The sequence below is a fragment of the Octopus bimaculoides genome, chromosome 1 (genome assembly GCF_046866305.1).
Source record: "Octopus bimaculoides isolate indiv1 chromosome 1, ASM4686630v1, whole genome shotgun sequence".
In the NCBI taxonomy this organism is placed as follows: Eukaryota; Metazoa; Mollusca; class Cephalopoda; order Octopoda; family Octopodidae; genus Octopus; species Octopus bimaculoides.
The window spans coordinates 8648072-8663454 of NC_142928.1; the positions used below are offsets into that span (position 1 = coordinate 8648072).

Genomic DNA, 15383 nt, shown 5'->3' on the forward strand with positions numbered 1-15383 from the left:
AAAGGGTGTTCATCACTGGAAATGTTCATAAAGCAAAACTATTTTTCCCATAGGAAATTCCAGAGAAGGTATGGCATATTCAAGCAGGGATGTGCATGGAGGGAAAGCCAGGCACCAACTAATGCTCTCCTCCCACCAATACTCCCCAGCTTGTGTGTTTTGTTACCCAAGAAACCATTCATAAAGCATAATTCCACAGTATTTACTAATTTAATATTAGTAAAAATGTACTTTTTCCAAATAATCACCACCATTGTTGTTGTCATTAAGGCATTTGGCAATATTATTTTCATTTTAAGATCAAATCTCACCAAAGTCAAATTCATATTTCATCCTTCTGGGATCAATGAAATAAAGTACCAATCAAATACTAAAGTTGACTTCATTTACCAACCATCTCTCCCCAAACTTCTAGCCTTATGCCTATGTTAGAAACAACTATTATTATTATTATTATTATTATTATTATTATTATTATTATTATTATTCAACATTTGATAGTTTCAGGCAGATTTCTGCTGCATCCCCTGCTCCACCACCGTATTGTTGGGATGTGTGTAACATTGTAAATGGTTTTTGTTTTATTGTTGTTGTTAGGGGAATACAAACTCTTCCCAGTATTGTATTGCATCAGTTTTTTTTTTGTTTTTTTTATCGTGTCTGATTACAGTTTTTTGTTGTTTTAGTGTTTGTATTGTGTGTAATGTGAGTTGTGTTGTTCTGTTTGACGACATGATGTGCTGTAGACGACATGATGTGCTGGGTGTTTATTTTATTGAATATTTACTGTATATTATTATTATTACTACTACTACAACTACTACTACTATTACTATAGCAAGCTGGCAAAATGCTTAGCGGCATTTCGTCCATCTTTACATTCGAGTTTGAATGTTGCCAAGCTCAACTTTGCCTTTTATCCTTGTAGGATCAATAAAATAAGTACCAGTTGTATTCTGGTGTCAATGTAATCAACTCCACCCCTCCCCAAAATTCCAGGTGTTGTGCCTATAGTAGAAAGAATTATTATTATTATTATTATTATTATTATTATTATTATTATTATTATTGGACAAGAGAGAAATAGCAGAAACAGTGAAGTGACAAACTATTTCACTAAGGGCCTTTATGTTCTGAGTTCAAATCTTGCTGGAGTCATGACCTGCCTTTTATTCTTCTATAAAATATTAATAATATACAGGGGTTACTTCAATTGACCACATCCCTTCTCTATATATTTGTGACCTTCTACTCATAATACAGGATGAGCTGTCACCACCACCACTGTCGTCATCAGCAGCAGCAAGAAGCAAAAAAGGACAGAGTACATCAGTCCTTAGTTCTGTTCTCCTTGCTATGGTGAATTCAATTCCTTCCACTTTTAATTTTATCTGACTGGATTAATTAAATACTAACCATGTACATTCACTTAATACTAAAACTAAACCTTAAAAAAAAAAAAAAAAAAAAAAAACTACTCTTGAGCCAAAGTAGGAAATGTTAATTAAGACATGTTACTTATCATAATTTCTTATTTTAATTGACATTTCTATATATTACCACTTGGATAATTAATCAAGTCGTAAACTGCTACAAGGGCAGAGAAAATGCCTTAGAGAGGAACAGCTGTAGAGTAATCAAACTACTAGATCAGGTTATGAAGGTCACAGAGTACAATTGACCCATGAGAAGACCTAGGTGAGATGCAGTGGGGTTTTGTGCCTGGAAGGGGTACCACAGAGACACTCTTCCTTGTGAGGCAACTACAGGAGAAATACTTAACTAAGAATAAACTGTTATACCTGGTTTATGTTGCTCAGCAATTTTGTGATCAATGAGGAAATCAGGTGTAAACAATAAGCTCATAAGCGACAGACAAAGACGCAGAGAGTAGAATGAGAGTCAACAATGACTCCATTGACAAATTTAGTGTGAAGGTCGGAGTTCATCTACCTTCTATACATCACGGTCTCTTACATCAGAAGTTTCCTTTCATTGCTAATTATGCTAATTGGAATCTATTCACAATTATATTGACTCAAGTGCACCTATTTATAGTTACATCTACCATACACACACACAAAACAAACTCCCCTTCACTCCACCTTAAACTTGTGCATTCTGGTATCATTCATACAGACATGCACAGGTCCCATGAATAACATGGGCACACTCCAGCACCAAGGTGACAATAACAATCTAGTCCATTTTACTCTTTTACTTGTTTCAATCATTTGACTGCAGCCATGCTGGAGCACCACCTTTAGTTGAGCAAATCAACCCCAGGACTTATTCTTTGTATGCCTAGTACTTCATCTATCAGTCGCTTTTGCCGAATTGCTAAGTTATGGGGACGTAAACACACCAGCATCGGTTGTCAAGTGATGGTGGGGGGAACAAACACACACATACATATATACGACGGGCTTCTTTCAGTTTCCATCTACCAAATCCACTCACAAGGCTTTGGTCGGCCTGAAGCTATAGTAGAAGACACTTGCCCGAACCCGGAACCATGTGGTTAGTAAGCTAGCTTCTTACCACACAGCCACTCCTGCGCCTATTTTAAGAGCACTCGGGTTCTTTTGCAGAAAAACTATTTCTACTCCAACCAATATAGCACTGGACATTAGAAGACACTATTGAAGTGTAAAAGGTGTGTGTATGATGCATGTATAGAAAGAGCAATGCTACATGGCGGTGAGAGATAGGCCCTGAATGCAGAAGACTAGAGAGGAATGAAGCTAGTATGCTCCACTGGATGTGCACTGTCAGTGTACATGTGCAACAGTGCACAAAGTGTATTGAGAGAAAATTTAGACATAAGAGGAATTAGATGCAAGAGAGAAGATGACGGTGCTGGTTTGGTCATGTGATGCATATGGATGTAGACAGCTGCAAAGAGAAGTGGAAGGAACTTGTGGAAGAGGGAGACCCAAGGACACATGGAATGAAGTACTGAAGGCTGATCTCAAGACACTGAGTCTTATGAAAGAGATGACAAAGGACCAAGATATGTGCTGCCTTACTGTACACTCAAGAAGACCCATCCACCACAGCAGAATTGATATTGGTGCTGGTGCCATGTAAAAAGCACCCAGTACATTCGGTAAAGTGATTGGTATTAGGAAGGGCATCCAACCACAGAAACTGGAGCCTGGTGTGGCTCCCGGCCTTACCAGCTCCTGTCAAACCATCCAACCCATGCCAGCATAGAAAGTAGATGTTAAATGATGTATGTGTAATCTCTCTCTCTCACTCTCTAAACACCTGTCAAACCATCCAACCCATGCCAACAAAGGAAAATGGATGTGAAATGATGATTTGCTCAACCTATGTATTTCTTAAAACCAACTCATGTCTCACTGGATTATTTTTCCCAAGATTTCTTCAGATCTGCCACTACCTACCGAACCTTCACAAAGGAAACGAGAGAAAGAAAAAAAGGAAAATGTCCTACCTACATGAAGACTATGGAAATATTTACAAAACATTTGATTTAATTGTTTCTCGTGTTTTACTCTGAGTTGAAAAATTCGGAAAGACTGAAACCGGTACAAAATGTATTTCATAATGAAATTACTTCAGCATTTTCGGCCTTGTCTTATTTTCCTTATACATATCAAATCGTGTGTTACTTTTCAACCTTAAGTACATATTTATATCATCATCATCATCATCATCATTTAACATTCATTGTCCATGCTGGCATGGGTTGGATGGTTTGACCAAAGCAGGTAAGCTGGGTGGGGGCTGCACTAGACTCCAGTCTGATTTGGCATGGTTTCTCCAGCTGGATGCCCTTCCTAACACCAACTACTCTGAGAGTGTAATGGGTGCTTTTACATGTCACCAGCACAGGTGGCAGTTGCGTGACGCCAGTATCTGTCACAACTATGATTTCACTTGGCTTGACGGGTCTTCCTTCTCAAGCACAGCAGATTGCTGAAGGTCTCAGTCATTTGTCATTGCCTCTGTGACGCTTGACGCTCAAAAGGTACTTTTTATGTGCCACCGCCATGGGTGTCAGGTACGTGACACCAGCATTGGCTACAGCTAGTATTACTCACCAAACTTTGGAAGTCTAATTTTGCCTCCATGGGTAATATCAGGAAATATGGAAGACATACACTAATTCTAATTCAACTTTTTTCAAAGGTTTTGGTGTTTATACAAATGATGAATATATATATATATATTATATACATACACTTTAACCATTCTAAACAAAACTGTCCGACGAAGGGGAACGTGAAACTCTGAGTAACAGTTTTTGTGATCTTTTTGCTGCTTTTTAATAAAGCATATTACTCTACCTCTGGTATTTGAGTACTATTTTTTCCCACCTTGTTTTGCATTTATGTGCTTACTCTGGTGTGTATATATATATATTTCCAATGCACAATCAAATATACAGTTAGACATTCAGTTGAATTTGACCGAAATTGATTTTTTTTTTTTTTTTGTAATTAATAATCCTCACTGACTTTAGCAAGCTTGTAGCATCAGTGTCTTATCACTGAAGACTGGATATTCAGATTAACTGGATGATCTTTTTACTAGGTTGTTTAAAGAGCAAAGATAAAGTTTTAATAAATGATGATACGTACCTTTAGATCACAGGTGGTGTTCAGTAAGAGGTTGCTGGGTTTCAAATCCCGATGCAACACATTAGCAGAATGAATATATTTTAAACCACGCAGTATCTGATACAAGAAATAACACACATGATCATTGCTGAGTCTCTGAGTTTTCAGCAACTTGTACATATCTGTCTCCATCAAAGATTGAACGATATAGCTGAGAGATTTGTGTTAAGTAAACAACAGATTCCATTAAAGACATTTCAAAGACATTGGTTGCAGGTCAGACATCACAGAATCAGCTACGATCAAACAAACTTAGGATCAAACACTTTCCTGCATAGCATTTCATTTCTTTCTCTTTGACCAGGCATTGGTTGTTGGGTGGTTACGAAGTGTCCTTCCTCACCACATCAACCATTGTGCCACATGAGAAAACTGAAAGAAGTTTGCTCTCTCTCTCCACCACCACCACCACCATCATCATCATCATCAAACATCTTTTTTCTTCCATGCTGCAACTCACACAAAAACAAATGTAAAAATGTCAGGATCTATTTCAAAACGGGGGCACCAGTATTTTCTTAACGAAACACTAACGAAACACTTTGAAACTTGGGACACTGGTAGAATGTGTCATATAAAACATCTTTTACTCTTAGTCTTCTTAACAAAAAAACGTACATCGCAAGTTATTCCATGTTAAAGTTGTCGTATTTCTGTAATTTCAACCAATCACTGACATCTATTCAGCTGAATAGAGTTACTGCTGGGCGGTCATAAAAATGTTTTTCCCTGTGACATATTTCATCCGGTTTAATCGTAATTTATACGCATATATTGTTCATATAATAAATTACGCTGTGCGTATTTATGTGTGTAACAATTTTAGAGTTAGGGTTAGTTTTAGGGTTAGGGTCAGGGGATTAATACGATATACACCGTTACAGCACTAACTGTTTTCAACTGAATAGACGTCAGTGATTAGTAGAAATTATCGAAATAAGACAATTTTTTACATGAAATAAATTCGAATACAAAAATTTTTTTCTATTCTATAACACAAAATAGATAAGTATACGAAGTTTGAAAGTCTTTCGGTACCAAAAACACTACATAAAACATAAATGAAATAGATCCAAATGTCATAAAATAAGAAACTGGCTTTGCAACCAGTGGTTCTGGGTTCAGTCTCACTGCATGGCAACTTGGGCAAGTGTCTTCTACTGTGGCCTTGGGCTGACCAATGCTTTCTCAGTGGATTTGGTAGAAGGAACTGTATGGAAGCTCATCGTGTGTTGTGGTCATAGCTGTGTGGTAAGAATCTTGCTTCCCAACCACACAGTTCCAGGTTCAGTCTCACTGCATGGCACCTAAGGCAAGTGTCTTCTACTGTGGCCTTGGACCGATGAAAGCCTTGTGAGTGGATTTAGTAGAAGGAATTGTATGGAAGCTCATCCTCTGTGTGTGTGTGTGTGTGTGTCCATCATTTGACAACCAGAACTGGTTTGCTTATGACCCTGTAACTTAGTGGTTCAGCAAATGAGAATGACAGAATAAATGCCAGATTTTTTTTTTTTTTTTTTTTAAGTTCTGAGATCAATTTGTCTGACTAAACCCTTGAAGCCAGTGCCCCAGCATGGCCACAGTTCAATGACTGAAACAAATAAAATAAAACAAAACAAAAAAAAGATAAAAACGAAACTGCAGTGAAGTTCTGTAAAAAGTTCATCGATTGAGAGAAGATTTGTAGAAGAGAATTGAAATTTGATGAGAGACTCCATAGTTTGTCTAATTATATCCACTCGTTATATCAACTCGCTATATCAGCTATCGTAGACATTCACTAGATTTCAATTACAATACAAATAACATTAGAGCCTATCCTGAACCGATTAACATGCCAATGATGTAGATCAACAACTAGACAAAAGTAAATTTAGTAGACAAACCAGTGAATTACTAATTTTTATTCAGAAATGACAGATTGAAAGCTTTTTTCTGACGTTGGTTAATTTTCTTAAGAAAGCTGTTTTGATTCAACCAAGCATGTGAGTGTTGATTGTTAAAACTTATAGTTAAAGTTCTCCAGAATTAAACTAAAAGAAACCAAAGACTGAGTTAATTAAAGATTGAATGAATTACTCAAATTGTTTTTATTTAGTTTGAAACTAAGGCAACAAATTGGCAGAACCAGGAGCAGACTGAGCGAAATGCTTTGTGGCAGTTTGTTTGTCTTTTATGTTCTGAGCTGGAATTCCAGTGAGATCAGCTTTGCTTCTCATCAGGGGTTGATAAATTAAGTACCAGCTGAGTACTGGGGGGTTGATGTAATCGACTATTCCCCTCCCTTAAAATTGCAGGCCTTGTGCCTCTACTAGAAAGAATTATTTACTTTGAAACTAAAAAACATTTCATCCGAAGGAAAAATAAGAAACAACCACCACAAAAAAAAAATGCTTTTCTTTATTTAATTCCTTAAACAATTCTTCATCAGAATTTGGACTAATTTTCTGCCTCTAAAACATCGAAATACTGAATGTTTTAATGAGAGGGGGGGGGGGGGAGACTGTTAATACATAAAGGTTAGGAGTAGAAAGTATGGCGGTTTAGAAAGAGGCAAAAGAAAAGCAGAAAAAGAAAAAAAAGGTAGAGTTGAAAGCAATTAGTGATACGAAAATAGAAGTAAATTACACGTGTCCAAGCCAACAGTTGACATAAATGGACATTGAAGTCGAGTGTAGAGGTCATAAGAGGTCATTATTATAATGTGAAGGGGAGAGAGGGAGAGAGAGAGAGCTTGTTAAAATAAGTGAGAGTAAAACGATTCATTTTTATTAATTATTAGAATCTTCTGGATATAAAACAATTTTCCAAATAAGGAAAATATAAGCATAAATTTTTTAAAATACTATTTTTCTTTTCATCTAGAAGGCCGTGAAGGGGGAGGGGGTGATGTCGATTCCTAATTCCAAAGACAAACCTAATGAAGACTTTACACATTGTACTGGAACGTAAAATAGGATTTAATTAATGTGTCTGTTGGTATGATAAAATTGGTGCATTCAGCATGTGCAATTAACACGAATATGAGAGGCAGAGACTAAGAGACACAACAGGAGTGGAAGAGAAAATAATCTTATTGATTGAAGAAAATAAAACAACAAAAAAAAACCTACCATAAACATAATAACAGCGAAAAACAACAAAGATTCCAGTTTAATATCTGAGATAATCACTAAAGAACTGGTTTTATGTTGTTGTTACTTCTATCTCTATAGGCACGGACGTGACTGTGTGGCAAGAAATTTGCTTCCCAGCCACATGCTTCCAGAAAATGCATCCTGTTAGTTATTGATATTTCATTTTATAGGAAATTTAGAAAAATAATCTAACAGGTAATAAAACTTTATTATAATATTTTGAGGGGGTTTTACCCAAGACAGAGAAAGAATACATAACAGTCAAATAACAATTCACACGCACGCAGAAAGATAGACAGATAGATATATGAAGCTTAATGGCTATCACAAAACAGAGAGAATTTTTAGTTGAGTAAATATAAACGAGGAAAAGAGATTATTTGAAGGATACACATCTTTCATCTCATCCACGGATGGATGCCTAATGATGTCTTGAATATTAATAACCTGAAACAAGAAAGAAAAGAAAGAATTAAATTTCACATAAAGGAGAAACATGGATCAACATGGAATGTTAGACACAAATGTGACTAATGTAGTCATGGAGTATCATGGAATAACATGGTGTAACATATCTAGAATGTTAGACATAGCAAATGTGTTTGAAATTTGACAAAATCATTCAAAAGCAATGAAATAATATTAAATATTTCCATTAATATTTCACAAAAAGTTATTTCCCTTCTGTCAATATTTATGGAAATAATTTCGAGGAAATGAATGGTGCAGATGTGGCTGCATGGTTGGGAAGCATGTGGTAAAAGGTTCAATCCCACTGCATGGCACCTTAGTAAAAAAGTATACATATATAGGACTGTGATTTCATAGTGGTATGTAAATGTTGTATATTGAGTATAAAAAAAATAGTCTAATCCTGGGGTGTATATATAATCTATATATTCGTATGTGTGTAGACCCTTGTCATGATGGCTGTGAAGAAGCATCACCACCATACCAGTAACATTGGTTCCAGTCTTCTGTGAAAAACATATGTCCCAGCAACGGGAAATATTACTTTACTTGAAAATAGGTGAGGGTTGGTGACAGGAAAGGCATTCAGCCGTAGAAAAGCTGTCAGAACAGATTCTGTTTGACCCATGCAAGCATAGAAAAGTGAACATCAAAACGATGATGATGATTAAATTGGACTGGATTTTGAGCTAAAGCAATTCACTTTTGCAAAATTACTACTACTACTACTACTAAATCATGATCATCATCCACATCATTGCTTCTATGTGACAACACTCTATGGTTGGATGCGCTACTTAGCACCAACCATGGTCTGTTTTCCAAGTAAGGTGCTTTCATTACAATTGGTCTTCACAAATCCAAATTTGACAAAACCCTCAAACTATATAACAGTAATTCACAGCGGGATGTAAATGTAACATCACCACCAGTCAAATGGAATCAATGCAAAGACACACAGATGTGAATGCTGGCACACACAACACACACACATATCTAACTATGTAAACTCAAGTTTCCATACATTCTCCATTTACCAATTCCACTCACTAGCAATCACTTTATTATTATTATTGTCTGGAATAAATTTCTTCTATTATGGCCTGACATCATAATAGAAAACATTTACCAAAGATGCCACAAATTGGCATCTTCAGTAAACTCCTTAACCAAACAAACACCTTAACCACGCAGTCATGCCTACGTCTATATTCTGAAATTATTCACATTGGTTTTTTTTTTTAAATTCCTCTCTATCTTTGGAAGAATCAGATTTCTTTAGTCTGTCCATATTTTTGTCTCAAGTGCCACAGATTTATAATGGTCCCACCTAAATATTCTGTAGGTAGAGCAGGAAGAAAATACATTATTTCTGCCAAAATATTTCGGAGTCTAGAAAACTGAGCAGCCTATAAAACATAATTGCTTCTGGTTCAGACAGAAGGCCAGCAATTTTGAAGGGGTGGGAGCTTAACTGACACCATCAACCCAAGTATGTGACTGGTACTTTATCAACTCTGGGAAAATGAAAGGTTAAGTTGACCTTGGCAGGATCTAAACTTAGAACCTGAAGTACAAAACTAAATGCAGCAAGACTCTACCAACTTTCCCCACCTCCCTCCCCTAAAAATGACTTCCATTATAATGAACATACATTGGTCGTTAAAGGGTTTTACAGCTGAAGATTGAAGCTTATCAAGATTCATTGAAATTTTCAGACAAATCATCTTGAAATGTGTATATTCTTAGAAGGAATGGCTGAACGATTATGTTATTTGCTTCATAAATATGAGGTTACGAGCAAGAGACAGACTTATGACAAAGAAGAAATTTGGCATTTTCTATAGGGTAACCTGGGGGGGCCACAGGTCAGATCTATGACTGGTGCAAGACTTTAACCATATAAAATGTGAGACGAGGGTTTAAAAGCGTTGTAAAAAGAGCCATAAAAATTAAGAGACAGGCTTGGAAGGACTGGAAAAAAAAAAGTGGGCAATAGACAAGAATGTCAATGAAATAGAAGAAAGTTAGGAGTGAGACATATTTTGCTAGAAGAGAGTAAAAGGGTTTTGTGTGTTTTGCAACTTGAGGATTAGGTGTGAGGTCTTCTATATTGCTAGAGAATGTTCTAGAGAAAATCATGATGTCATTAGAAGTATAAATGAAATGCTTTCATGAGAGGTTGTTGAATATGAAGAATGCCTGGAAGAAAGATGACCAACTGGAAACAAACTCAACTGAAGGAACAACAATAGAAATTGATAGCAAGGTGTGGTAGGTAGGGTCATTAAGAATATGAAGGCAGTCCGACAGCTAGATATCGTCAGTGAGATACTGAAAATATGTGACAAGGTAGGTCATCCGCTAATCATGCACAGCATCAGTCATTCAGTAGAGGATGGTGTCATAGCCAATGATTGGTAGAGAAAGTATCATTGTTAAAGTACCTCCAGAGAAAGGAAACTTCAGAGGCATCAATTTGGAGGAACAGGTTACAAAAGTTACAGAAAAAGTGTTATAGATTAACAAATCAGAGACAGAGTCTCAGTTCGACCCTAAGAAACAGTACTACTAGTGCCTTCTTCCTGATCAGGCAACAACAAGTAGAGAAGATTATAGATAACATTTCCTATTTGTGAACAATTTCAAGTTGTTTGATTAATTATTTATTTGCCGTCAAACAACTTGGGATCATCCATAAACTGTCATAGATCTGCTTGATCAGATCCTGGTAAAGAAGCTAATTTCATATTAACTTTGAATTGGAATTTATAGGTAAAGTCTCTGGTTAAAGAAATTCCCTGACTACAACCAATTTGCATATTTCAGTTCCAAAACAGAGTTAAGGAAGTGGTTTGTTTTTCACATTGTGATCTCATCTTAATCTGCAACAATGAACTCTGTATTTGAAAAAGCCACCATGTGTTGATAATAAATGTATACATGTTGTGTATTTATAGCATGTATAAAAGATAGACAATCAATCAAGTATGCTGACTCACACTGACTGTGTGATAATGCGTGTGTGTGTGCACGTGTGTGTTTGTGTGCATACACACACACATATATTGTGCTGAAAAGAGTGAAAGGTTTTTGCAATATGTTGGTAACTTATTTGCTTTATTCATAAAGTTACAAAAAAAGCAGCCAAGAATTCAAAGAAGAGACCATCGTGTTGCCATGTCTAAAGCCACCTTTTTTGATCCCATACTAATATTAGTTCTTGCCCTTTGTGACAAAGAATTCCTTCACTGAGGCTTCCACCTCCTCTTGGTTGATGAAGTGTTGCAGGAAGTGAGTCAAAGATCGGAACAAATAATAATCCAAGAGAGAAATTTTTCTGCAATTCTAATGTGCATAAGCAGTGGCTAAGGAAGGGCACCAGCATCCAGAATCTGTTGCCAACCATGAATGTTCCAAAGACAAGGTGATACTCTGTGTCTGGTGGAATTATGCAGGTGGAATTATTTGCTATGAGTTGATTCCAGACAGTCAAACCATCGATGCCAACCTCTGTACTCTGAAAAACTGGAGTGGACATATGCCATTGTGTGGCAACAACAGCCAGCGTTGGTTAACAGGAAGCAAGCTCTTCTGTAGCAAGACAATGCAAGACCTCATACAGGTTGAATGACCCGGAATAAACTTCAGGGAATTGAGGGAACTGAAGTGATGCCACACCCAGCACTCAGCACAAAGTCTAGCTCCCTCAGATTATTGCTAGATCCAATCCATGGCTCACTTCCTGCACTGGCAATGCTTTATGAACCAAAAGGAGGAAGAAGCTCTAGTGAAAGAGTTCCTTGCTTCAAAGGACAAGAACTGGTATCAGCAAAGGAATGAAAGAATTGGCAGAAAAGTGGCTTCAGACATGGCAACACGATGGCCTCTTCTTTGAATGCTAGGCAGCTTTGGTTGTAATTTGATGAATAAAGCAAATAAGTTGCCAACATATTGCAAACCTTTTCACTCAGCACAATGTGCGTGTGTGCATGCGTGTACACACAAACTCAGACTTCTTTGAGTTTCTATCTATCAAATCCACTCACGTTTTGCTTGACCCAGGGTTATAGTAGCATAGCACTTGCCCAAGGCACCATGCAGTGGGACTGAACCTAAAGCCATGTGGTTGATAAGCAGACTTCAGGCCTCCATCTATAGCTGCAACACTTTCATAACTAATCTCATATAATCTCATACTCTGTGTTAATCACAACACATCAGAATGCAATAACCAAGGATAATACTCAAACATTCTGATATTCTCCATTCAAAAGTAGAACTGACTCAAGGAATGACCTTTCTATAAAGCTGACTCTTCGGCAGAATTGACTCCCAGAATGACCTTTCTATAAAGCTGACTCTTCGGCAGAATTGACTCCCAGAATGACCTTTCTCTAAAGCTGACTCTTCGGCAGAATTGACTCCCAGAATGACCTTTCTATAAAGCTGACTCTTCGGCAGAATTGACTCCCAGAATGACCTTTCTATAAAGCTGACTCTTCGGCAGAATTGACTCCCAGAATGACCTTTCTCTAAAGCTGACTCTTCGGCAGAATGACCTTTCTATAAAGCTGACTCTTCGGCAGAATTGACTCCCAGAATGACCTTTCTCTAAAGCTGACTCTTCGGCAGAATGACCTTTCTATAAAGCTGACTCTTCGGCAGAATTGACTCCCAGAATGACCTTTATATAAAGCTGACTCTTCGGCTGGCATAATAACCATAAATCACTTTAGCTTTTGTTGTTACATGTCCAGTTTCTGAAGTTTCTAAACTGATCGTTCTGAGATAAGAATGAATCTTTTTAGTGTTTCACGCAATTCAACAATCCAAAGTTTAGAAGACAAACCCAAAATAAGACTGTTGCAATAGAGGAAAAATCCCCAAGTAATAGCTTCTAATAAGTCTTTAGTTCTTTAAACCCATTGAACCATTATGCCAGGCTAGAAGATAACATGTCGGTATTCCACTCTTGAAGAACTTGAAGAAATGACTATCAGCCACATATAAGAACATCAGGTTAAAAAATAAAACTAATATGACAAACTCAAACTTCAGATGTAATAGACTTGACACAACAATAACCGTCAAAATTGACTGCTGCACTTTTGACAGAATTAGATCTAACAAGGTCAACACAACAATGACTTTGAGGATAGTTCCTTTAATGTTTGATCTAAGGTAACTTTGAGCCATATTTTCAAACCGTTCAGTAACAATCAATTCCTTGTAATCTGACTTTACACCAATCTTGGTGCCATTGATGTTAGCACATCATTATCATCATCCTTCCAAAGCCCACTTCTCATCCTGGCATCAGCTGGACACAGTCTACTGAGGCAGATTTCCTACAACAAGAAATCCTTCTTGTTGCCAATCCTCACCCGTTTCTAAATAAGGTAATGTTTTCCCCACAATTAGACATGTTTTTGCAGAAGACTGGAAATGAAGGACATCACTTGTATGACAGGGACACAACTATTACCCTATATCAAGGCAAGGACACACACACACACACACACACACACAGAGCAAGCTTCCTTTCAGTTTTTATCGACCAAATTCATTAAAAAGCCTTCGGTCAGCCTGGAGTCATAGTAAAATACCATTACTTAAGGTACCATGCAGTAGGACTGAACTCAAAACCATGTGATTGGGAAGCAAATTTTCCACCCGCCCACTCACACCTGCACTGGCTACAAAGCCACCCTAACCATTAGCTTTAGTCCCTGAAAGAGATTGGACTTAGCTAAAGGTATTCAAGGACCAGAATACTAAAAGGGGTGATGGACAAAGTCTGAAGATTTTAGTGATGAGTATGATTATGGTTAGCAAGGAATAAAGGGTACCATCATGTGGGTAAAGGTAGGATTCGTATCCAGTCTTCTGTTTGAAATGAACAAGCAACCACTACTGCAGTAATTATCATTATTAGGTAGTCAAGAAAATATCAAACATTCTTGTAGATTGCTTAAATATGAAACCACCTGAAGCAATTACATTGACTAGGTTTTAATTAGTCAGACAGTTTCTCTAACAGATTTATCAGTTCAGCCACCAGAGGTCACTGTTATCTCAAGAGCCTATGACAGTTGGTAAAACTATTATATCTTTTACCGAAAACTACTTCCTCTATTTTACTTCCTCCCCTCAACTCTCACCTCACCCACAAACAATGTACACAATTACACGCACACATGCACACACTATTCCTTTGGGGCCCTTCTCTTACTCATACATTATTAACAATGACTAACCTTAATATTAACATTAACTATACTAACCCATCATTTTACCCTCCCTTACAAGTAGAGCCCCTCCTTTAAAAAATAGTAAATATATGATGTAAGACTTTTCTCAATGGTTGAAAGTTGTAAGTAAAAGAAAAATAAATATTCCTATGGCTTAGGAAGAAGGAAAGTAATTCATAGAACTTAAGAATAAACCACAAAATGTTTCCTCTCCACCCTCAAAATGATACAGAATATGATCTGGGTGAGGATAATAAACCACAACCAATTATATGAGAAGTTTAAAAATATATTTTATGCCACACTCCATGGCTGTCCAACCCATGACAGCAAGAATAAACCACAGGTGGTAAATTGATTACGGTGGTTATGATGATGATGATGAGCTGTTAAGAACATGTATTCTTGAGTTTGTTAATTTAGGAGGGCAAGGAATAATGTCCACACCTTTTTAGAAAACATAGAACCACGAGAAGTAGAGATAATGGGGACAGGTTACTGCAGATTAATAAAGAAATAAGGATACAAGGAGAGAGAAAAACAACATTTGTATGGACAGGGTGTGTAAGAGATTGTATGAATGAGAAGGAGAATGGGTAGATGTGGAGTGTAGATGTTGGAGACAGACGGAAGACAAGAAGACATGGATTGATGGTAAGTCAGTTTGGAATGATAGTGAAAGATGTCAGTCCAGATTGGGACAGGATACAGATGTGTCTGACTGGTGGACTTTCTGAATAGTTTGAAAAATGATCACGTGAAAATAACAACTGCATGAATCCCTTCATCACTCAATAACAGAATGATCAAGAAATATTGATTTCAAATTTTGGCACAAGGCCAGCAAGTTCAAGGAAGGGATAAGTCGATTA

General features: G+C 37.0%; 1 protein-coding gene across 1 annotated transcript in view; it reads right to left on the reverse strand.

Moving 5' to 3' along the window:
- The window catches only part of LOC106881135 (mitogen-activated protein kinase 1), an 87181-nt gene that overhangs the window by 11602 nt on the left and 60196 nt on the right, over positions 1-15383 (reverse strand). Inside the window, exons 3-4 of the mRNA XM_052978297.2 lie at positions 8178-8233; positions 4611-4800 (exon numbers count right to left, since the gene is read on the reverse strand). Of these exons, the coding sequence (XP_052834257.1) occupies positions 4611-4800; positions 8178-8233 (246 nt within the window). The remainder of the gene's footprint in view (positions 1-4610; positions 4801-8177; positions 8234-15383) is intronic.